The sequence below is a fragment of the Candoia aspera genome, chromosome 6, assembly GCF_035149785.1.
Source record: "Candoia aspera isolate rCanAsp1 chromosome 6, rCanAsp1.hap2, whole genome shotgun sequence".
NCBI classification, from domain to species: Eukaryota; Metazoa; Chordata; class Lepidosauria; order Squamata; family Boidae; genus Candoia; species Candoia aspera.
The window spans coordinates 53,670,999-53,697,216 of record NC_086158.1 but is presented as its reverse complement, the minus strand read 5'-3'; the positions used below and the strand labels follow the sequence as shown (position 1 = coordinate 53,697,216).

Below are 26,218 nucleotides of genomic sequence, written 5' to 3'. Positions count from 1 at the left end.
GATCCAGCATGTGCCATGTGTTGAGCCCAATATCAGTTGGGACATACTGCCCAGATTGAAATTACCCAGCACTAGTAGTCTTGAGAACAGCTCAAGAAGCTTAGATTGTATTGAAAAATAGTTATTAGAAAGCTGAACTAACACCATTTTAGAAGGCAAGTTAGTGTTTCACCATAATAAAGAAACAAGAGGGTCATGTAGACAGATAAGAAAAGAATAGGAAGAATGTTACATTTCTGGCAGCAGAGATAAGGCGTACCAATTAGAAAGGGAGAAATCAGGTTATACCTTATTAGGAAGGTTAAACTTGAGAATTTTAAAATTAGGCATGTGCAAATTAGCTGTTTATACCTGACTATAAAAGGGTGTTGTGCCCCTTGCACAGGAGCAGCTGCATTCAGTGCTTTTGCCTTGTGTGCTAATTTTTTTTTTTTAAACTCTAAAATACAGTGTCTGGTGTTTGACCTGAGCAAGGAACAAACCAAAGGGAAGAGATCCTTCGAACAGTGATAATGCTTTGGGGCAGGTAAGTGATACACCAACAGAAGCCCAGCCTCAGGTACAGATACTGTACTTGAATCCAATGACCTCTAGAGCAGGTCCTCTAGAAACAATCAAGTTATTCAGGAGGATCATCACTACCTTGCTGTTCCACCCTTGGCTCATAGTTGATACGCCATGGCAACTTTCCATGAAAACCTGGAAGCCAGTTCTCAGAGACAACTCAGGGGACATCACCCCTCTTTGCTCAGCCAAGCTTTGATGATGCACATCAGGTCTGCTTGCTACTTAACAATAGCTTGAGGCCAAGGTGTTCAGTGATAGAGTGCTCAAGGCTCCAGGAAGAGACTATTGAGCAATAAGCAGGGGCTGGAACCACATTGGCTGTCCCCCTTCACCGATAATGGTCAGACCAGCACCTACCACCATACCTCCTTCGGCAGGTCATTGTCAAAATGTTGCTACCACCCTCTTATCCCACCTTAAATAACCTGTTCCTACCATCATTTGCCAAATCTTGAACTGTAGTGCCTGCCTCTACCTATACATCAATATCCACAAGCCTGCCTCTACCCAGACATCCATATTCCCTCAGTTAAGATGATATCAGCCAAGCAACTAATGCTGCCCTCCCAGACAATCTCTTATCCACCCTCAGTCTTCGTCTTACAAAGGCCAACCTGCAGTCTCACTCCGGGATAAGGTTAGGCTCTTCTACTCTCTGCCTCTCATCTGGAGATATTTATCCCACTAAACTTGCTGGATGTGTTTTGGGAGGGAACCAAGGGACTGTTGGTGGTGATCACATTACACATGCAAGGTTCTCCCTCCAAAGTTTTTTGCCAACAGTGATGGCAGCTGCAGCTCCCCCACAGCCTCGTTAATGAGTCTGAACTGCCTCTCCACTAATGGCAACAGCCACCCTTTTTCTTTTTCTTTTCACACCATCTCTATTTCTCAACAATGGCAGGGATGCCAGAGGTTATGACATTCTACTGCTGGATAAACTGACTGAAATGTGAAGCATTTAGTTATATTTCCTGAATGCATATTAGATTTGTGCAGACTCTTTGATGATGCCTTTCACAAGCTGTTAAGACCTGGCTCTTTCCCCAGGCATTAGGGGCCAGTTGAGTGGGAGAAGCCTTGTGGTTGTTTTGTTGTGTTCTCAGTTGTCATTTTATATTTTGTATTTATGTATTGTTTATTGTTATATGGTTTTTATTTATTGTTTGTTCGTTTGTTTTTATGCTGTATACTGCCCACATGGAATGAATGAATGAATGAATGAATGAATGAATGAATGGATGGATGGATGGATGGATGGATGTTATTCTAACAGAATTGTCTTCTGGACATGTACATGTTTCTCACACAACCTCAGGTTCTGAGAATATGCAGCAGCCATACAAACCTTTTGAGTGGTTGTGGCTGCTTCACGCCATAGATTTGGAGTAGTGCCTCTTCACATAGCTCTTTTAAATTAAGTTCATGAATGAAAAAAAGTTTGGAGAAAAATAAAGTAGATTTTTATGAGAAAATACTCTCCATTTTGATAATTAAATTAGTTCTGGTCTGAATATTTTCCTTACAATAATTATATCGATATGTTTTCCTTCAGCTTATGCTGTTGGAACTGGACATTCTAATAAAATAGCTGTCTGCAAGCAGGAAGTCTGTTCTCCTTTGGTGTTGTGGACAGAGCTATGCACCTGGAGCAAAAAGACAAACATAAATCTGTTCAACCGTGATGCTGTTGTCCTTTATAATTAGTATCCTTCTCAACATTTTTTAAAAACCCATTGTTTTAAACAATTGTCTTGAGGAGGCTTTTCCTACAGAAAGGGTATAAAACTATTTTTCACAAAAAAAATAAAATGGCCAATGAGACATTGTCCAGAACTTCATAGAAGAAGGAAGGTAGGGCTATGCCACATTCTGGATTTGTAGTACAAAATGAGACTCTTAGTGCGCACAGCAGCTGTCAGGAACAGTTTAAACTAAATAGGTCTTGCCACTGTGCAATCTCAGGTATTGTCTCAGATGCTTCAAGCTGTTCCTGAAAGATGTTATGTGCATGTTCTGAATCATATTTTGCCTTTCAGATGTGGATTGCTGCACAGCCATATGAAAACAGCATAAGTAATCAGTAAACATGCTGATCATTCATTTATAAAGTCTTCAGGATGAGAAACCAGACCACCCTGCACGTATTGCATATTTCACATTCCTTCACTATTCTTTCTTAGACCCCCTTTGCACTGGCCAGACTCTCCTTCATGCTGATAATTGTTTGGCAGACTTCCATATTTGTGGGCTGTTCAGTCATCACAGCACATGTAATGCTTGCAACTGCTTTTATTTATTCCTGGTGTATGATGAATTAGGCCATCTGTCTTTTATGTCCACCACCACCCCCACTCCTCTCCTAGCATGTTGTCGGCGCCACCAGGCTGTCAGTCAAGGTCACGGGCTCACCCCAAGGTCTCAGTCCTTTCCTCTCTGTTGAGAAAATAGCAGAGTCCTGATGTTACCTCTTGAAACTTCCAGAGAAGTGGCAAAGATTTGAAAGGCTGACCTAAGCTTGCATCCATCATGATGAAGGCAAATAGGATAACCAGCTGCATATTTATAAATATTTGAAGAGGCACAAAGTTTCAGCATAGTAAAATCGGGGAGATAAGGAGCTCAGAATTTAAAGTTTTGTTTGGCAGTTACATAGGAATGCAATTTTAATATGGTAGTTTTATACTAGTTCATTGTCTATGGGGAACAGTTAAAAGCATCTTGCTAATCTTCTGAATCATTTCAGAAACTTAAAAATTACTTGAGAAAAACCTTGGTTGAAATTGAGAGATATGGGCATGACCTTTTGGAGACAACTTGTAGATGTGGCAACAATGTGTGGTTGTTTTTTTAAAATTACACTTTTGAAAGTGCCCACTCTTGTCCATGGTGCAGCAAGCTGAGCCTGGTTCAAAGTTTCATGTACGTGAAAGATGTAGATGGCATGGCATGAAAAGAACAAAGCAGATCTAGCACTGGCTTAGTTTTAAAGTTTATTGGCTTAGCACAGGATTTGGCAACACTATGAAAATGGCACTAGGGTACTTATAACAACATTAACATTTGTTAACCTTGTCTTAGTGCAAGGGTGAGCAACTTTCTTTGGCCTGAGTGCTATGTCATAACTACCCACCTTTAGCTGAGGTCTACAGGGGGTGTAACCATTTACACTTTGACATTGTGGGAGTTTTGAGGGATGATTTTTTATGGACGTTTTCAGGGACTGAGGGGTTTCAAAGGGTAAAAGATTGACTTGAGCCTCTGCAAGGTTTAAGACATCATTTTGCTCCTGCAATTCTTCCCCTCTCTAGCGTAGTGTCTGGCAATGTGATCCTCTCCTGACAAAGATAGATTACATTGCTCTTTGTCAAAATGTACAAATGTGTTTCCACCCAGCACCATTTCCTCACCCCTATCTCCACAAAGATTTTGAAGTTTGCCATGTGATTATCTTCAATCTTGCTGACAACAGGCAGGAAGCACCATATAGCAATCAGTGCTCCCTTTAAGCCAACTAATAGAAGACTGAAAAAAGTTATTATTCAGGCCTCTGAGCTATTGTAACTTCTAAGGTTAAAAAAAAATCCCCATCACATAGAAAGGAGAAAAAAATAAATTGGTGGACACATGTCCTCTCCTGAGTTTTCAGTATACTTTGTATGCATTTGACTGTTTGGAAAAACAAACAAAAAAATGTGTGTGAGCAGTTCATGTCAAGGAAAATCTACTGTACCTTGCTATCAGAACTATCTTTCTGAAGATAAATTCACATTCAGTTTTGTGATGTTGGCATGACAATGTAATTTTGTAGCCACAGCTGTAGTTGCAGTATGAAGCGTCTATGTGTGAGTATATGGGACAGCGAATAATACCTTGCTTGAGCCCAGAGCTTGATAGGTGGGGTGAAGCAAGAATTCAGTGTTTACAGCTTATATAAACAGGGGACAAAGCAGTTTTCTCAGAAATTGTGAACTCACCATGCTACATTGAATGAAAAGGAAGAAATTTTAGAGCTCTGAAGAATTTTGAGCAAACAGAGATACTTGAACATTATCTTCAAAGACTGTAAGATTTAGGGATATGCAGATAAATATCCTGCAATACCTCCATGTTTGACCATTCAGATACTGGCAGCCTAGCAGTGGTTGGCTATTGGATGGAGAATGCAGAGATAAATTATGGGGAATGATTTTGGCTTGCACCCTTAGAAGGAGTAATACTATGAAATCAGTAATATTAAAAAGAATTACTGGGTTAAGTGGAGAAGGTCCTTAATGTTAAAAGAATAAGTGACCATAAGATGGACTTTATAGGATTATGTGGGAAAATTAAGATACTATTCATCAAAACCAATTAGCAGTCCCAAATTGCTACTTCTGTTTGGCTTGCCAAATTTTCATGGCTTAGTAACATTTAGGCTGCATTACTATAATGTGTTGCAGGTGGAACTGCATTGAAAGAAATTTCAGAAACTTTGCTGATACAGAATAGCACCCCAGATAGAGTTGAGAGCTGTATTGCTCACTCATGGGGTAACATTAATATTACTGCATAATTCAAGTCTATTCACTCTATCATATATGTATTCTAATCAGCAAATGTACAATCAACTTTCTCACATTTCATATACCTCTCAGTGACCCGCAAAAATCAGATCTGCACACATACCCCATTCGTCGGCATAAAACTATGCTACATACCCCACATTTTGCTCATGGTCACCTCTTGCACCCTTTCGATCAGAATTCTGCCAAATATTTACCTGGCCCATTTAGTAAACAAATCACCCTGTAACCTTGTATTCCTTCTTCCTACATTTCCCTTATGTAGTGGAACAATAGCAATATCATCCCCATCATAAGGCAAAGATGCAGTCTTCACCCACATCATGTAAATTATGCAGGCACCCTAGAAGCAAACTGCATGTGTATTTTAACTTTTCTGCCATTATACCATCTACATCTGCAGCCTTACTATTTTTCAGCATTCTTACAGTGTTTATGACTTCCTTTTCATCAATGTTTATTTGAAGTTAACGTTATAGCATTTGTTTCAATTCTACTCTTTAATGTTTCACTATCACTCCCATACAAATCTCTTCTGGCATTCCTCACTTCAGGTTCATCCTAATTCATCACCTGATTTTAATTATAATTCCATTCATTCTGCTGGAAACTCTATCCAATGTCTCTTTCCATTAACTTCCAAAACAACTTTTAGTTTCAATCAAAATCACTACATTTTCTCTGTTTCTTTTAATCTTAGTTGTTCCTTCAGTCTTTGATTTTGTATTCTGTCTCTCTACACACATTGTACAATGTCTTTCTTTCATAATTTTTTTTCACCAATCCATCCCTTACATGCTTTTCCCCCCTCACCCATAGCCTCTTCCTCATTTCACCACACATCCTTTTTCATACATTCCATTGGAATAACTTCAACGTGGCAAGCTGTATACCCTAACCCTAACCCTAACCCATTACTGAAGAGGCCCTGTCTGATATGCCAGTTTCACTGATCCTAATGGCGGGCATTTGAGAAATGCTACCAAGGTGGATCTTAGCACAGATAGAATCATAAGAATGAGAGTGGTCTTTCTGATCATTTTTAATGTTTTTAGTGGTTAAAGTTAGTTCCAGATGAATCAACATTTTAAATTAGTTACCTCTCATCGTAATGTTTTCTCCTAAATACAGGGAAAGAAACATTTCTTTACCCATAGGTTAGCTTATGTTCTTTTTAAAGAAACTTGACTGCATTATATTTAACTATTTTATGCAATATATAAGGGTCATCTTTTGGGTCAGAATAGGAGACAATATAATGTAGATATATATATACACAGAGCCAGTTGTTAAACAAATGAGGGATACCTGTACTAATGAAGTAGTGATATCTAATAACATATACAAGTGAAAGTGTTATTTACAAAACCAGTATGTGTTCCTATGTATGTACAAAATAATACAAGAAGTAAAATCTTAGCCTCCTCCTTCCTATGTCTCTTTCCCCACTTTCCACTTCTGCTTTATTTTGGCTTCTTCTTCCCTCCTTATCTCGATTCCTGATACTGGCATGTCTGTGAGTTTTCTCCCGGCTATCCTGCTGCCAATGCCTTTAAACTCACAAAGGTCCACCGTCCAGCATCTGGATCATCATACACACAACACAGTCTGTCTTCCCAGTCTCTCCACAATCCCACAAGCTGTTCCAGGCAGTTCCTTGGAGTCTTCACCTACATCCTGGGGTGGGACTCTCCCCAGCAGGCTGGGTCACTTCTCCACTCCCATCTACATTAACCAGGGGATGTTCTCCCCAGCATCATGTCCTACAACATCTGCAATACAACCCACCTTTCAGCTTTTCTTGGCTCTTTTTATATACTATAACTAAGGCACATATTTGCCACTTTACAGGAGCATTCTAGCATTTTTCCCTTTTCTGCCTACATGCTTTTGGTCCTGTGCTGAGTCATCTGACTTCCCTAAAAAATTCCATGACCCAACCCCTTCCCTCCAACTGCCAAGTTCACCCTGCCACAGATCTATTTGACAAAAAGTACTACATTTTGTTGATATTTTTATCCATTTAGCTTCAGGTTGTAGAAAAATATTAATATTTTGAAGTCACATATTGTTTTTTACAACTATGAGACAGCTGGTAAGTTAAAGAAAAATCAGTAACACATGGGTTTGAAGAAATGGTCAGAATGTGTTGAACTAGAGGCTCCATCTTATGGCTGTAAAAACACTAGAGAGTAAAACGAAAATGAATATATATATTCATTTGTCTCTCATATATATATATATATATATATATATATATATACACACACACACACACACACACACACATACATATATATACACATACATACATACATACACACACACATACATACATACATACACATACATATGTATGACAAATTTGCTTAATTTTTCATTTTTACCACTTAAATGTTTGCATCAGAAATGTTAAAATGACTTTTAATTTGTGTTTTGAATTAGAAGCAAATGTTAATGCACATTATATATGATCTATCAGATCTATTAATATTAAAATTACACTTCAACTATAAAATTATACTTAATGTTAAGAACTGTCACTGCTTTGTTCCTTGGAAAATATGTTCCAGAATACAAGGCTCACTGGAATCAGTACTGTCCAGAGTAGAATCTCTACTTCAAGACGTATAGAGGTTAGTATGACTTACCACTTACTTTGTAGTAAGAGAGGTATTTTCTTCCAGGATTTACCCCATAGCTTCTTAGAGTAGCTGATTCTGCATTTTATATCACAAAGGAGAGCCAATATGCAGTGGTTAAAATGTTGGAACAGGACAATCAAAACCCAGGTTGAAATCCACCCTCAATGATGGAAGAACTTGGTTACTGTTCTGAAGAAATTTGAGGGATGAATGATTCAAGAAGTTTTTTTAAATTATTATTATTCTACAATCCTGCCAATATGTATGCAAAATATATTTTGGCCAGAGACATACAGAAACATGGAATTAATGTCCCAGAATAATTTGTGGTTAGTAATCAAACTAAGAGAAAAGCAAATCAATATTAGATTGGGCAACTGTTTTTCCTACTAGTGCAACAAAAATTAGGTATTGACATTAGAAGACAATTTTCAGTGTAAAACTATGCACCTTCCCACAAAATGATTTTTGCTTTCCAGAGGGTTACTGGTAGCCAAATCTGCAATAATACACTGAGGTTAGAAGGATATAAGCCTGTGTTGCATTAGACATGGTTGGACTGAAAATAGGGAGAAAGATGGCATACTTTTGTATTCACCCATGAATAGGAATGATTTATGAGTTTCATCTTAGGAATGATTTGTGGGAGAACTTGTGTGAATGAAAACTGCTATGCAAGAAAATTCCAAATGTGAGTGTTATAAAATGCTTTAGGAATGGAACAATGGGTTCCTTGTTGCATACATATTGAGTAACAATGGAAATTTGAGATACATTTGGTATGGTCAGCTACCTTGGCCAAGGAAAATATACTGAGAACTATAATTCTCTGAACAGTGTGCTCTTAAATTTACATTATGAAGCCATATCATAAATATGCTTACTTAGAAATGTATTTGTATTCAAATTCAAGTTTTATGTCTAATCCTGTAATCCTACTCACTTTCTCAATAACCATGTATTTACTGTAAACATGTGTAAAATCTCCTATGGCATGCATTACAGAAGATAATTTGTGGCTTTACAAATGTTACTAAATATAAATTGGCAATGGTGATGGCTGTTGGGAATTGTAATTTTATCTATTTATTTATTTTTCTATCCTGCCTTTATTATTTTAATATATAACTCAAGGTGGCTAACATACCTAATACTCCTTCCTCCTCCTATTTTCCCCACAAGAACAACCCTGTGAGGTGAGTTGGGCTGAGAGGGAGTGACTGGCCCAGGGTCACCCAGCTGGCTTTCATGCCTAAGGTGGGACTAGAACTCTCAGTTTCCTGATAATGCACAGAGTTCCACTGTATATTACAGTAATGTACTTTGTGGATGTTTCTCTTGCACAATATTCAGTTAATTCTGTGGCATCTTGCCAATTATATGAAATTAAGGTTTAAAACCTTAAATATATAAGACTTTAAAAGCCACAGGTATTTTTTGAAAGTTAAGTTCATAACACAAGAAAATTACTAGCACTGGCCTATATACCCCCTTTTCCTAGATTAACCCAAGTGTAAAAATAGAAGATTGTCCACATCATACATTGGTCAATGAATGGAAAAAGTAATATAATACATTTTCATAGAAGTAAACATTTTATGAAAACCTATTGTTTGCATTTTTAGCCCTTTCATGTTTAGAAATGTATACTTCTATGACATAACTCTGAAATTTCTTAATCTCTGAAGCATGTTGCATTATATTCACTCTATTAAGTTAACATAATGAGGTATGTTAATGTTATGTGGATTTTGAACTGGAATGCAACTCATAAGTAACATCTTCAACAAAATATATACCTATTCACTTTTTTTACCTGGCTTACACATTCTATGAATTTAAAATGGAGGAATGGATTGCTTGTAAAAATTGGCTTAATAAACTAAGTCAATCTGTAATGATAATAATGACTTTTAAATCTAAATTATTAGCTGGTGAAGCATTTTACAGGAGTAGGCAACCCAATCTGCATGTGGCTTCTCAACAGCTCTTGCAGCTCCCACTTGGGCCTTGCAGAGATTAAGGGCAAATAATGGCTTCCTTAAGCCTTGCAAAAGCTTAGGGTATCAGTTACAAAGCAAATCCCAAACTCTAGAAAATGCCAGGGGGAGGGAATTAAGCAGCCAAATGATGCCTTAAACTTCTACAAATAAATCGTCCGAACAGACCAACAATGTTGTCCATAACCATTCCTGTGACATCGCCAGTCAGAGCCCCTGCAGCTCTAAGAGTTGTAGAAGTATGCTTCTATGTCTAGAATAACTTTGTATCTTAAAAGTAAATCCAACATAGAATTTAAATCAGATTGAAAACCATTCCTAGATTACAATTCAGTACATGGATTTGTACCGCATCGAAAATTGGGGTTTCTCTCTGCATAAAGTCTATATTTCAATCTTATAGGACTGATGAGAATAGACAACATTACAAGAAAAGCCGATTTAAACTATATGGGGAGATCCATATCAAAATCAGAGAAGATGGATGGAGAAACATATCTTCTGCATATCAGAATACACCTTCATGTAAAAGTGGCTGAGCCACCAGCATCTGTGACAGGGAGAATGGGCCTTACATCCAGAGATTTTTTACAAAAGCTCGGCAAGATGGGGATACCTCTTTGTTAACTTGTTCACAATAGTAGGCAACAGGTGAAGGATGTCTCTGAATGGAAGTTTGACACCATGGTGGAGCCATGACTGAAAGGCACAAGTACCTTTTTCAACACTATCCAAAGATGGTGTGCAAGATAAGCTACTCAAGTCATGGGTGATTCTAATCATCTCATCCTAGACTAGTGAACTGTGGTTCTCTACCCTAGTGTAGGTAAGAAAATATACCCACAGAACCTGCCCAAATGCCTGTCTCAAATACTGCATCTAGATATTGAATGGAGTATTTCTTGAACAAAGATCTTTCAGATTCAGTAGAGGCCAGGTTCTATCAGTTGACTTGACTTGCTTTTGAACAGGGATGCAAAAAGCAGACATTTTTGACATCAGCAACAGGAGTCCCCAAACTATTGAGCATCTTGCCTGCCTGCATGGCCATCCAGCTGCTTTAGAATTCATGCTGCTTGAAAGCCAAGAGGCACTGCACTCCTTTTTCACCTGATTCTATGTTCCCCTACATGGACTTATTACTGGCACTTGGGAAGCTAATGACTGCCCCCTTCAATCCCATCTGACATATTCGTATTAACATTCTTTCCTGGAAGATTGCCTTCTTTATAGTCTGACAGAGCAACTAAGGGTTGGGCAACTAAGGATGTTCTTGGGGGACAGATATTTCACCAAAACCATGTAGTCTAAAGCCAGATCCCCACATTATATCCAGGGCAATTCCAAATTCCATTGATCCTAAGAGATTCCATTGATCACACTGATATTTATTTTAAGATATGGAAATCAGTCAGGGAGTAGAACCATTGTGAAGATTCTCAAAATATTTTCCCTCATCTTATTGTTATTCAAATCTTGCAATCCAAACAAATTATTATCTCTCCCCTGGAAAAAAATTCTTTGTGCTTTCCTCTTTTTAAAAAATAAACATTTAATACTGAAGCAAGAAGGGATAAATCTGATTTAATTATTTTCCTGTGTTTATCCCAGACAGTTAATACATTGCTTGTTATTGCATTATCTTTTATAAATTGTTAGGGGTTTTTTGCGTCAAACCAAAATATTTGTGCAAATCATCTGGAAAACCTGCCCTTCTGTAGAGGTGGCTAGGCCATAAGGAGATACAATCCACTTAGTAATCCATGTTAAACAACTGGCTTGGTAACACACTTTAAAATTAAGAACCATCAGTTCACCTCACTCTTTTGAATCCTATAGAATCTTGAATTTAAACCTTGGTCTTTTATTGGACCATATGTAGTTCATTATTTGTTTATGCCAGTAATTTAATACCTTGTTTTCAGTATTTATTGGGATCATTGGAAACATAGAGTTGAGTCTTGGTAAACTATCCATTTTAATAGCTTCAATTCTTCCTAGGTAAGACAATTTTTTTTTCCATCTGGAAATGTCTGCTGTTACATTTTTCCAGATCTGTGAATAATTATTTTTAAATAAATCATTGGCTTTTATGAAGTAAGTTTATAACAATTTGATCTTTTTTTGCTGTAGTATATCAACAGTATATAATTTCCATTTGTGTTCTTGAATTGCTAGTTTATCTTCTGAAATTATATTTTCTTGACATATTATCATTGCCAGTGGCTCTAATGCCAATAAGAAGATGCATTGTTATGATACGGATCCATTTACTATTATCTTGGCTCTGTTATTTATAAATACTCTGTATTCATCTGAAAAAAGTAGGGCCATAATTTATCTTTTTCAAAATTGCAGGCATAGAAGACCATTCTAAATTATCAAAAGCTTTTTCTGCATCAAGAAAAATCATAGCCACTTCCTTGTTTTTCTGGTTTATCTTGCTGATAACACAAATATATCTGATACTGTCTGTCATGTATCTCTTTGGAACAAATCCAATCTGACTGGGTGTATAACTTCAGTTAAAACCGATTTATTCTTTGTATTGCCATAAAAACTTATAATCTATATTCAGTAAAGAACTAGATTTGTATGATTCTGGATAGATTCAGTAATTTCCTTCTTTATAAATCAAAGAGATAAAGGCTTCTTTCCATGAAAGGAGAAGTTCTTCATATTCTCAATCTCATTCATTATTTGAGCTAAAGGTTTTACCAGAATTTCTTGGAGAGTCTTAGTAGTAAGTAAATTTTTGATTCTGCTCAATGTTTTAATTACTATAGCAATCAAATTGGTACTTTGGTATTCAGAAAATCTGTAAATCACTACATGGGTCCCAAGTGAGATGCTCAGGAGACATATTGCACCTGTCATTACATGCCTTGGTATATGCCTAGTTCCCAGGCCATCTTATTTTTTTAAGATTCTTCTAATAATTAAAAAAAATGAATGGAATACTAGCATGCAGAAAAATGTATGAGCCATCAGCGTATTGTAACTTATATTTTCAATAATGCCTCAGCTGCACATAGACTTTAGAAACCTTCATGCAAGTAAAGTAGTGGGTGAATACAGCCTAGAGTTTTACTTGCTTTCTGGTATATACGTCTTCTGTGTCTTGCTGCACTCATTTTGAAGCCATTTTGTGAGATGACCATAACATATTCTCAGTATTTATTATATCATTATGCATATAATTTTATGTTGATTTTAATCTTATTAGTGCTTGGGGGCCTGTAGGTCACTTAGTCAGATATGATAAGGGTGGCATATTGTTATGGAGATCGCAGGCAAGGGAGGGGGCGCCTTCCAGGGGGGAAAACGCACTCAGTGTGGAAGACCTTGGGCACCTGGCCAAGGTCAGGCAGGACCCGCCTTAGAGTTTCTGGAGTTTTTCCCTCAGAACCTGCTAGTTTTGCTCGGTTTGGCAAGATTCTGTTTGCATGGTACAAACAATAAAGACCAGAGCTTCATTCCTGGCTCAGCATAGCTTCTTTGCCTTAACCCTGACACATATACAGTAAGCCTAATGTAAGAAATAAGTAAGGAGCAGAGATACAAGCTTTGTTGTGCCAAGCACAGTAAGAGAGCAATAAAGTAAAACATGCTACTGATTCAATTGCAATTATCCCAGCAGATACAAGGCCCTCCCACCTAAAGGATGTTCTTGTATCTCCTTTCACTGAGCATTGTTAATGTAAATGTTCTTTTATGTATAGTAAAGATGGTGCTGTAGAAACCTGGCCTAACACCAGCTTGTTTGATACTAAGTTTTTTTTGGCGGGGAGGGGGGGGATCTTCTAATCCGTCAGTTTCACATAAAGCAGCTTAGTATATAGTTTGCTTATTGTACTGGATACCACTGGGCTTATTTCTCTCTCTTCCTTTTCTCAGCACTGTTCTGTTGGTGGAATAGAGGGCTGGCCTGGTAGATTCCTGTTTGGACCTGGGGAAATTGGGGGATGCCACACTGCTTCTCTATCCTGGGGCTGGCTGTTGGAGAATCACTGCTGCTGGCAGTGTCTTGCTCCCCCCCCCCCCCGACTCTTTCTCATGGCTTTCGGTCTTACCCATGCAAGTGGCAGCTGCTCGAAAAGCTCTTAATCTTTCTGGTCCAATCAAGGGGGGGGGCAGTGCACCAGAACCTCTAGCTGTTTTGAGTGCTGCTGTCACGTACCTTTTTCCAGTTAGCTGATCAAGCTCTTCCCCTGGTCCCTTGGCTGCTCTCTTAATTTTCCCACTTAGCCCTTTTCATTTTGGCCTCCCACCAGCACGCAATCAGCTGGCACAGCATGCCAGGACACATTTTCGTGCAGTTGTGCAGTTGTTGATCGTCTTTCTCCTTTTCTTGGCTCCCAAAATAAACCTGCCAGGAAAGCTGAGGCAGGGTGTAGGAGTGAAGGAAGGGATTTTCTTCCACAAATATGTAGTCTTAAGTCCTGCCTGCTAACAGAAGAGGCAGTTAACCCTTTCCTGTCAGCTCCATCTCCAGCGATTGAGAGTAAGACCATTTTACAGCCTCTTGTGATCCAATACATTCAGACACAGCATAAAACATCCAGAGTAACAGACTGAAATGCTGTATTTTTATGCTGACAACAGCAAGAATCAATCTGACACAACACTGAGGAGGAGAAACCTTGTCCCCAATACCAGGTTAGAAGACCAAAATCTGCAGCAATGGAAAAATTGATTGTATATATTCCTAACTGATGTCTAACCACAATCAAGCAGACTCCCTCATATATAACATACCACACGCAAGGCAAGCTAAGATCTTAAAATATGTTCTATGAAAAATAGAAACTGTTGGAAAACTAAACTGAAAATTAATTAAACAGAAAAACTAATTAAGCAGGTCTAAGTAGAAATGAATAGTAAGCGTAGAAGTTTAAAGCATAGTATAAAAATGCTTAAGTAGCAGTTAGAAGTTGGGGGGAAAATAAAAGGGGGAGCTGCTTGTATTTTTTTCTTATATAGACACAAATTTTCCCATTTTTTTCATTTTCTTAAATAATGTAGTATTACATTATATTAAATCTCATCTTCTGAATTCTCATTTCTGTGTAAAGCTTATGCAACAACATTTAAAAAAAAAAGAAATACAACATAGATGAGTTAGGGATTATTCTGTGTCTGTAATTATATGTATGTATTCTATTCCATTCCATTCCATTCCCTTTCTTTTTGTTTTTTTCTGTTACAGCAAATTAATAATGATCAAATCTCTTATAGCGTAAGCCTTTATGGACTCCATGTGTTTGACAAAGCAGTTAGTACAAAAAACTTACATTTTAATAAAATTGATTCCCATTTTCATTCTATGCTTTCTAGAAATCAAATGGTAGGTGGACATAAATAGTTTGGCAATGAGGAGAAGATGAACAGTGTTCAGCGGTGAATGATTTCTTAGTGTTATAATTCTTAGTCATCTTTATTCTCTTGATTGAATAGAAAATCAATTTAACTGTGAGCCACTGTAGTACATAAATCAGATGAAATGTTTAAAGTCAGTTTTTTACAACAAATATAGGTAACCTATCAGGGTATCTAAAAAACTAAATGAAATCAAGTCATAAACTTAAAGTTTCCCATATATAGGATAACTTTAAGTTCCCAGACTTAAAGTTACCCTATTGCCAAGCACTGATATGCAGAGATTCCATTCCCTCACAAATATTTATGTAATCAAACTCTAATATGTATGAAGTGATGGCAGCTGGTTAAAAACAGTTTTCCAGAAAATGTATGTTATAGCATTAAAAACAATTGTTTTATTGAAGCTGTTTTAAAAAAAATCATGTGAGGCAATATAACAGTAAGATCACAACTGGAAAGCAAGAACTGGCTTTAAAAATAGACACATTTAAACAAGAAAAACATTTTACAAAAAACCCCCAGAGAACACATTTTCAAGCTACAGATATAAAACAGATATTTTATAAAAGAATACAACAACACATGTACATACAGAGGACACCATGGAAGTTAATGTTATCAAATGGTCTAATAAGTATGTTAAAGTAGTTTTTGAACAGTGACTGCATATTTTAGATTTATACAGGTGCCTGATGTTGGTTAAAATATTTTACATATTTTCTTAATGGACTGGCAGTTGTTCTCCACCTAGCCATGAGTAGTATCATCTTCCACAAAGTCTTTGGCCATCTCTGCAGTAATCACATCAATATGGCTTACCTACATATGAAAAAAGAAGGTATAGCAATTATTGTCATGTCCAATTACGACACTGGACATTACAGTTATCAAATTGTAATGTCCAGTATCATAATTGGACATGACAATAATTGCCTATTAAGCATAGTTCATTTAAAATGCAAAATAATAATAGTGTAATGAATAATTCATGTTAGTTGTCAGATTCCTTGCATGTACAATTCTGAATTCTGCACAAATAATAAAAGGCTTAATATGTGATACAGCTCTTGTTTTCAAAAATATACATGTAAATGGCTGAAGTATGACCAGAAGTCTATGAAGAAGTTTTGCACTAATCATGGGACCATATTCTCTGACATCATACATTTGCTGTAGTTTTGACATTATCATTTGTTATAGATGATGCTCTTTCAGTATGCTTTATACTTTAAACAGTCTAGAAGAAAGGGTGCACATGCTTGATCTAAGTGTACCGCCATACTGAAATATATGATGAATTTTTAGGATATCTCATCAGTTCCTTTGTTCTTAAGGTAATTAAACCAAGCTGAAATCTAAGCAAATTTTAGTCCTTAAATCAAGAGAAATTTGATAGTGACCACAAACACTTAATTTGAGATTGAATAAAGCACCAAAAAAAAAAAAAACCCACGAACAAAAAAACCACACACACATACAAAACACATGCTATGACCTAAATAAAGTTATTTATAACTAACTTTAGCCAGTATCCAATACTCATACTGTACATTTTAAGCTGCATACCTTATTTCTGAATTTTACACCATAGAACTTATCAGCAGATTCAAGCAGCTCAGGTCTGAATGTTGTGGTGATGAATTGAGCATGTTCTGCTAATTCCATGATCATATCTGAAATAAATTGTTAAAACACAGTACCTGTTAGTACATAATCTAAAACTTTAACATAAAATGAAACGTCTGCAGTAGTAATATGGAACTTATCCCTACCTAAAGCTTGGTTATTTTCTGAACCAACAGCTGGTTCCCGTATGATTCAAGATGCAAAGCTAGCAGTGGGATGTAAAGTTGTATGTCACATCACTTTTAAGTAAGACCGTACCAATTTGTGATTTGGTAATTTATATGACTTAGCTGTATAACAACACAGATTGAGCAGTCTGGCTGTGGTTAGAGTTTCTTTTCAATCAGAATACTAATTTAAATGTCACAAGTAACGTAAGATACTTATGTGTTTTATGATGTGCCAAAGAGAATGGGGATAATTCAGATCCAAGATCTGACTTTACAACTCCATGTTGTAGTTATGATGCCAAACATTTTGTACTCTAAAAAGGTTTCTAAAAAGGAAAAAGAACCAAAAAGAATCCTGCATCTTTTCCACTGAATTAAGATCTAGAGAGAGTAATTTATACTTTTTTAATATATACTACAAGGCATGAAATGTTGCTAACTCTTTAAAAATACTAATTGATACAGAATCTGGTAGTAATCTGTGAGCACAAATTCTAGTACTCTCCCATTTCAAATGACTTCTATAAAGACATAAAGATATTGATAATTTATTTCAGGGTTTGTAATCAATGCAACAAATACATGCAGAATATTTTCTTTTATTTTTGCACATTTGTACACTATATGTAAGTTATATATACTTTACACTAGTGTTGAACACTAAAATGTTTATCATGTGACTGAAAATGACCAAGGAAGCAGGTTTTAAAAAATCTTATACAACTATGCTTCCAACAAAGATCTCCTACTGTTTATAGCGCCCTTCCTATCAACTGGAGCCACACACATTTGAATTGGGCACATATGAAGACCCTCTGGAAGTAACAAGCATCATCTTTAAGTGATACTGTAAAGTATACAACCCATATTAAGAAAAATATTGAAGCATTTCATAACTGAGCTCTTGGAGGACAGCTACAGAACCTCATATATACAATTAACAGATTAAAAATTATATGAATTATATTCAAGAAGTAGCCCCAAGAAATTATATTAGAAGCTTCCTAGTAAAATGATATCAGCTCTCTTTACACAGTCCACTCTAGTAGAGATTACAGTATTACATGGACACTGCCATTCTGCCATTGGCTTCAAGATTTTGTGCCAAAACACTTATTTAAGAACAATGCTTCAAAATATATATTTTTTAAAGAAGTGAAAAAGGCTAGACAGACAAACTGAACATACATCTTAATCTCTCCTCCCCCTTGCCCAAAGCTTTCATTAGTGAAAGGTGTATTCAATACCATATACTGGCTTTGTTTCAGTAAAACAAAATAACCAAAAATTGGATAGAAAGGAGCAAATACACACAAGAGACCCCATTTGCATTTACAAAGATCTGCAAGTGTGTGTATCTGTACCTGAAACAGCCTTTCTGTGCTGGGCATCCAGGGCTTGATCAATTTCATCAAAGAGGTAAAATGGAGCAGGATCACATTTCTGGATAGCAAAAATCAAGGCTAGAGCCACTAATGACTTCTGTCCACCAGAAAGCTGCTGCATTTCTCTCATTTCACCTTGTTTACCAGTAAATGACACCTGAAGAAACAGCAGAAAAGCTAGTTTATTTATTATTTATATCTAGTACAGTTGCCCAACTCCATTGGGCAGCTACAATACAACCCCCCCCAAAATCCATAAAAACAGGTAAAACCTAAAACCACACAGATTGAAATGATCTAAAAACAACACAAATCAAACAAAACAAAACAAAACAGCACCCCTCCCCCCCAATACATTAACTCGAGGCCTGGGATGAAAGCCAGGTTTAAAGAGCTTTCCAGAACTCTAAGAGAGAGGGTGCTGTCCTTATCTCTGGGGGAATGCTCTTCCAAAGGACGGGGGCTATGACAAAGACAGTACGCTTCCTCAGTCCTGCAAGATGACAACATTTAATACAGGGGACCTGGAGTGCACCCACTCTGCCGGAATGTACCAGGTGGGCAGAAACAATTGGAGATGATTAGTTATTCTTAACTCTTAAGTATTATCAGCAAGACAGTCATCAATCATTGCAGGCCAATTGAAAATAATTTTGCTTTACCCTAATTCCAACGCCAGTGAACTGGTCTACGGATGGAACGCTGCTCTGAGATCCTGATCCCTTTTCACTCTCAGCACTGCCTTCACCTTCATCTTGAGACTGACTACCTTCCACATCACCTTTCTTCATCACAAGTGTTGCTTTCCCCCCAGGCACCAGCTTCTGAAACACCTCACTGAAATTCTTTGACACCTTGATGAAACGTAATTCAAGAATTACAAAGAATAAAAGAATGAAGTGGACTGACTAAATGACCTCTGCGCACAAATATTGTTTGACACGTATCAATACAAATTTTATAAGCATATCAATATATACATGCAGAGCTCCTTCACTAAGATGAGGAGAATTTCCATAGTTTCCAAAGTAGAGTTTTATTGAAAACTTGATTTAAAAAACTATGCTTACCAGATTCTTGGACAGAAGACAAAAGATAATTTCCAAGAAACTGAAGATGTAACCATACAATGGAAAAGGTCGAGAAAATCTTGGATTATCTGTTGTGCTTTGCTTTATATCACAATTGCAAACAGATTTTTCAGTTGAGTCTTATTATGGGGTAAATATTTGACAGTTATCATCAAATTATAATCTTTATGTTACACACATCTTTGTCCACTAACTCTTTAACATAATAACTTAAAATAATTTATTTTTAAGTATTTTACAGCTAAAACTATTATTTTGGCAGGAAGTTAAAATGATTGCCAAACCCACTTATATCTCAGAAATCAAGAAAAGCAGCTAATATTTATTAAGGTGTTTAATTAAGGTGTTTAATTTCATCCCAAAGAATATGCATTTAATATATGTTAGAACTGTTTTCAAGTAATACCTGTTTGAAAGTCAGCTGGATAGCTTCATATTTTCTGAGTTCAAGGACATTCATCAACTCCATTATGGATTTGTAGCCCCTATCTAACTCTTCCTGTCGTTTTATCAACTTCTCTTTCTGTTCTGAAAAGTTCACAAATTGATCTAGAGCTTTTTTATTAACGTGACTATATTTTTTCAATTCTGTGTTGCATTGTTCCAGTTTGCGAAACAGCTGCATAAAAGAGTTAAAACAATTTGTCAGTGTATGATATTAACTAACATATATCATCTCTGATCATGAAAGCTAGACACATTTGTTACCTGCTTTAGGCTCAAAGTCTGGTATTTTTCAAATGCTTCTTGGGGAAGAGAGCCCAGTTCTCTGATTTTCTTCATACATTCTTCCTTTTTCTTCAGAAGCATACCTTGCCTGTTAGTCATCTTTTCAAGTTCTTTTGTGTCATGGTTGATAGCATCCATGTGTTCCTTCTCCATGTTCTTCCAACGTTCCATGCTCTTCTGAAGCTCTTTTATCCCTGCTTCTGTTTTATCAATTGAATTATCCAGGTCTATTGTATCAGAGTAAAAACGAAGTGTAAAAATATTAAACTAGATTAATATATACAACAGAAAAATACATACTGAGGAAAGGCTACAAACAGTAAAAAGAACAAAAAAGGCCATATTGCCTGGGAACAAGGGAAGGAAGTTGATGCAGGGGACAGAGGAAACATTAGATTGGAAAAATAAAATGAGTTGGAAAGACTTAGTGGCAGCAAAGTTTAGGCCAAAAGTAAAGAAATCAACTATAAAATAAGAGCAAATGGTATACTAACTGCTGAATCTTTCTAAAACATTTGTAATATGTCCAGGTACATGACAGTAATTCTGTTTGAAGAAAAAATTATAATACTTAAATTGCCCTCACTGTACTTTATATCAGTTAATTTAGGTTATGTTTATTTTTTCCTAACAGCTTAAACATACATTTTAGGATGTTTTAAGAAAGCAAACTATTAATTTCCTTGATTAAATAAGATTACCAACCATCTGATCTTGCCAATGTGTCCTTTACTCGCTTGTTGATTGCCTCAAGCTCAGATGTTGTAGCTGTAAGAACAGTGCCACCTTCTGTCTCTCTCAGTTCGTTCAGCTCCTGAAAGACAAAGAGTTAACAACATTTACATTCAGCAAATCATTGCAGTATATGGCCAATGTTCAGGATGAATAGAAATTGCAGTCAAACAGTATGTGCAGGATCACACATTGTCCAACTCAGAATATTTTTTTGGCCTTCAAGTCAGTGTTGACTCCTGGTAACTGCCTGGACTAGTCCTTGCATTTTTCTTGGCAAGATTTTGGAAGTGGTTTGCCCTTGTCTTCTTCCTAGGGCTGAAAGACAGTGACCTGTCCAAAGTCATCCAGCTGGCTTCATGTGTAAGGTGGGACTAGAACTCATGGTCTCCTGGTTTCTAGTCTAGTGCCTTAACTACTACACTCAACTGGCTCTCGCTATAATTTTAGCATACGCTATTTTTAAGCTACTGTTACTGTGGGGTTAAGTTTTTTATTCATAACATGAGTTTGGAAAATGAAGACTAATGGATTATATATCTAATTTCTAAACCACCTCAATCTTAAAAAGACTAGTCAGTGCACAAAGAGCAATGGCAATGAGCCAGCACAGAAATAAAAAACTTAAGATACAATACTATCAGCTACATTAATATTTGGTGCTACACATTTGGTGCTAATGATTCCTACCAATCAGGGCCCAAAAGCTTCTGGAATATCAATGTTTTGTCTAGTTTCTGGAAGGCCATTAGGGTGGGAGCCATCCTCACATTGGAGGACAAGTCTTCCATAGCAGGACCCCCTCCCACTGTAATGGTCAGCAGATGGAGACATTCAACAGGCATTTTATGTTTGTTCAGATTATGCAAGCAGAAACAGTCTGGGGTAAGTCTCACAGATACCTAGGCTTGGAGCCATATAGGGCTTTATAAATAATAACCAGCACCTTGAATTCCCAGAAACAAATCAGTAGGCAGTGTAGCAGCAAAGGTGCTAGGTTACAGTAATAATATTACTTTGTAATGGTATGTGCTGCTGCATTTCGTATCAGCTAAAGTTTCTGGGAGGTCTTTGAGAACAGTCCCATGTAAAGTGAATTGAAGTAATCAATATAGGAGATGCCAAGGGTGTAACTGAAGCTGGCATACCAACAACAAAAGCCCTCCAGGCCACTAACTACTTTTCCAGCAGAAGCCATGAATCCAGAAGGACCTTGAACCCAGGATTTCAGATATGGTACAAACCTGTATATAGATACAAAAATAGTTCCCTAGTTGAATTAAATTCTATGTCAGATTTATTTTAGAAATATGAAATTATCTGGATATCAAGGCATAGTCCCAGAGCTTAATTAGCCATTCTTCTGCAGAAGGAACTGTGCGCACTTTCCAGTAGGAAGTTTGGGGAGTATCCTTGCAGCAGTTACCATGTACAGAGCTAATTTAGTGTATTTGTGGGAATGTAAGGCTTAGTAGTATTTAGTAAAAAAAAATCAGCTTTTAAAATGTGTTGCATTTTATTAACGAGCTGCCACCTTGAGTTTAGCAATATAATTCTTGAGTAACAGTAAGACTCACACATGGTGCCCATTTTTTAAAAAATCTAGCCAGCTGCCACAAGGGTTCTCCCTTTCTGACTTTTTAAATTTTTCCCTTCAGGTTAGGAGTTCACCCAGAAAGTAATTTGCACTCAGGGAAGTTTCAAATCAGACTGAGTCCGCATGTGGCTAAATCTAAGCCATCTGGGTAAGTGTGATAGACTTCACTAACGCTGCGGGTTCTCAGGAAGGAGGGAGCACAATCCAAGGAGGGGGGCAAGATAAAAGAAAACACACTTCAGAGCTGGAATGTGGGAAGACTAAGAGGTTCAGAATAGCCCTGCCCTAGAGCCTTCCCAAGTTATTTCCCCTTAGGTTAGGTAAAGTAGCTTTAATCTGGCAATATTCTGCCTATACAGTGTGAGCAAATAAAGAACTGAAATTTGGCTGGATTGATTCTTTGTCATTCTTGGGCTGGGCCTGACAGTTAGGCAAGTGGGTGATTTTTTGAGTTAAAGAGTTTAGACAACAGATTTATCCCCCTTCCTCACAACAATGGTATGCAAACAGAGCCACTGTGTTGAAAGCAACTTTTTTTTTTAAAGAATGGACCAAAAATAAAGTATCTCACTTGTTCAACTTGGTCTAAACGCTTCCTTAAATTTTCATTAAGATAAGTTTCAACTCTAGTGATGATGCCTTCAAGCTTGATCCTCTCATTCAAAAGCTGTCTGTTTTCCTATAAAGCAAATAATATCAATTCAATTTTAATATTTTGTAGAGTATTTCAAGAAGTAATATGGATTTTTAAATCACAGTAAAATCTTACCCACAGAAACTTTCTAAACCCTCTCCATTACTTTATATACACATGTTCTGGGTATATATAACCAGGGCTTTTGGAATGACAGACAAGTTAATCATATACACAGCGTTTCTGAACCTCAGCAACTTTGAGATGTGTGAACTTCAACTCCCAGAATTCCCCAGCCAGCTCAATACTCAATTCTCAATACTCAGTATTGAGATGAGAAGAATGTTAATAAACGTACTGGGTTTATACGTTAGGTCATAGTTTGCTTAAACAACAGTTTTCTGACTAAGCCATAATAGACTGGTTCGGACATTAACTATAAACAAACAAACCCAATGGCTGGAGTCAAACAGCATACTAAGCCACAACTTACTCATCACATTATGGCTTACAAAAGATTTGTAAACCAGTCATTATACCAGATGCATAGGTAAAAATATGCCTATATATCTTGCATAAATAAATATTTTGGTTACTTATACAAAGTTAAATTAAATTCAATCCTGTTATTTTTTAATTCAATAATTCTCAAAAATGATTAAGACTGCAATTTGATTCTGAAATCTCCTTACTTGTTGTAGCTGTCGGATTTCATCATTAAGTGCATCAACTCGTTTTTGGTCCTCTAAGCTAAGTTGAGACAACAGGTCTGTTCCCAGTTCGGCTTTTAACGATTCTCGGGTTGATTCCATAGCATGTAAACTTGCCTCTAAACTTTGTAAACTACGTTGCTAAAATGAGATTAAGCCAAGTGTAATTAATCATTCATGAAAGGAGGCTTCTGGTTCAATTAATTCTATAGATACAGATTTCCCTCCATCACTTAACTTTTTCTTTTGAAATCACTTAGTCTGCTAGCTATAACCCTATTCTGTGTTTCTGAATTCTACAGTTCAAAGTTATGTTGAATAGTCAACATTTGAAACCAGAGCAAATGCCTCCCAAATGCCAAACATTCTCAAATATTCTGTACCTTAGGCATAAATGTTTTTTCTGACTGCTGTCTCTTCTCTTTTAGCATCTTCATCTCTGACAAAATGCTGTCTCTGGAAGCCTTGAATTTTCTTTGCTGTGTTTCTATCTGTTGCATTTGGTTCATCAGTTGATCAATTTCATTATTAATTCATGCAATGTGCTAAGGATAAATTCTGTCCATTGTTAAAATGATGAATTATGTATAATCCAATATACTAAAATGCTTATAAGTTTCTTCATGTAAATAATGCTTCTCAATTACATCATTTTAGGAGAGAAAAGTTAAATGCTATAACTTGCCATATAATAAAAAGAAACAAATTTGCTGAAAATTATGAGTAATCATATCACCTATTTGACTTAACAAACTAACAGCAAACTATTTATTAACAGAATTTATAGGATTCCGGGTAGCAGAGAATAATTCCAATATACAGTAAGTTAAAACAGAAGATCATCATTATCACCAATACCACATCATTATCTATCATCTATCTATCATTATCATTTGATGGCCAACCAAATACAACTAAGGGCTGAAAGTCTGCTAGAGTAATACCGATAACTCTTTTTCCAGAAAGCAAGAAGAGGTAAAGTGGTCTATAGGGCAGGGGCAGTTATTAGGGATTATTACACAAATATCATAAAATTGGTCCTGAGCCTTTTAAAAGGACACTATATGCTTCAGTGAAAAGAATGGTACAATTTATAAAAGCTAGATTTTTTCTCTTTTGAAAAGGAGAAATGACTTCAAGTCAACATTCAAAATTAAACTGCAGGACTAGAAAAAATGAATTCATAAACAATAGGGCAGTGCCACTCCCTGAAGAGATGCTTTGAAATATACACCCACAGGAGCACAAATGAAGCATCTCTTTTCAGAGAGTTAAAACATCCTCATCTTTTTGTAGGCTCATGTAGCTACTCCCAGCAATTACTGCATATGTGTTTGCGTACAGCCATTTCACTTCATTCTTTTTCCCCAGAAGGAACCTGGAAAAAGTCATGTCTGGTTTAGTGAGTCAAAAATTTACGTGTTCCAAAGCATCTCTTTCAAAGGATATGCGCAGCCCTAGTGAAATGAAGAACTGTCATCTGCATATACCTCCAGCTTGAAGTTGTCTTCCGGGCCAAGTAACCTTAACAGATTCTCAACTCAGCAACAGAATAAACATCCCTTTTGAATCTCTAGACAATGGCTATGATGTACAGATATACATGTGTTCACACACATACAAATATACCAATAAAACTAAATATGTTTTCATCGTATTCAAGTCAACTGTTTACTTACATACAGCACATCTCTCAGCAGTATTTTACAGACAAGCAAGCAACTAATCTTTGAAGGATATTTTCAATGTTTCTGCGTAGATTTTCATTGAGTTTTGCTTCAAGTTCTCCAAGTTCTTCTTCTGCTTTCCTAACATCTTTCTGGAGTTCAAGTCGAGACTTTCTTGTATCATAATAACCTCCAGTTAAAGCCCCTCTGTGACTAACTTGATCACCTACAACAAAAATAAAGTTTTGTTGAATAAAAACAATTTCAAACTGGTCTGTGCATGAAACAGTTTGCCTGTCAGAACACAATGTGATGAGTTACATGCACAAGATGGATCAAGCCCAAAACATTACTTTCTCTATGTGGCCAGGACAACAGGTTACCAGCATTTACTTTCAGCTAAATTTAAATTGTTATTTCATGTGAACTAGGGACTGCAGTTTATGCGGACAATGGTTAAACAAGATTGCCTCAGCTTAGGCTGAATCAGTTATTACAATACAATACCCAATACAAGGAATACTGAAATACTACTGAAACTTTTCTCACTACACATGAGAAATGATGACAACAGCAAACACAAAGCTGACTTATTCTAAGCTTCTCTTCTCTCATGATTTAATGTGAAATGCTGGCACATTGGATTTCATATTGTGTTGGGCAGTTATTAAAGGATCAAAACAAAGTGGAACATGTATTTACGTTGTAAATCTAACTA

The 26,218-nt window shown here is 36.6% G+C and overlaps 1 protein-coding gene across 2 annotated transcripts in view; it reads right to left on the bottom strand.

Moving 5' to 3' along the window:
- Positions 1 to 15,057: 15,057 nt before the first annotated feature.
- The window catches only part of SMC3 (structural maintenance of chromosomes 3), a 28,828-nt gene continuing 17,667 nt past the window's right edge, over positions 15,058 to 26,218 (bottom strand). Inside the window, exons 19-29 of one of the 2 annotated variants that reach the window (XM_063307143.1) lie at positions 25,574 to 25,726; positions 24,217 to 24,368; positions 23,816 to 23,974; positions 23,061 to 23,168; positions 20,866 to 20,974; positions 20,140 to 20,387; positions 19,838 to 20,050; positions 19,003 to 19,194; positions 18,320 to 18,497; positions 16,726 to 16,832; positions 15,058 to 15,978 (exon numbers count right to left, since the gene is read on the bottom strand). In XM_063307143.1, coding sequence (XP_063163213.1) covers positions 15,907 to 15,978; positions 16,726 to 16,832; positions 18,320 to 18,497; positions 19,003 to 19,194; positions 19,838 to 20,050; positions 20,140 to 20,387; positions 20,866 to 20,974; positions 23,061 to 23,168; positions 23,816 to 23,974; positions 24,217 to 24,368; positions 25,574 to 25,726 — 1,691 coding nt within the window. In that variant the 3' untranslated portion in view covers positions 15,058 to 15,906. Of the gene's footprint in view, positions 15,979 to 16,725; positions 17,282 to 18,319; positions 18,498 to 19,002; positions 19,195 to 19,837; positions 20,051 to 20,139; positions 20,388 to 20,865; positions 20,975 to 23,060; positions 23,169 to 23,815; positions 23,975 to 24,216; positions 24,369 to 25,573; positions 25,727 to 26,218 lie in introns of both variants that reach the window. The other variant, XR_010068210.1, reaches the window with a different exon arrangement.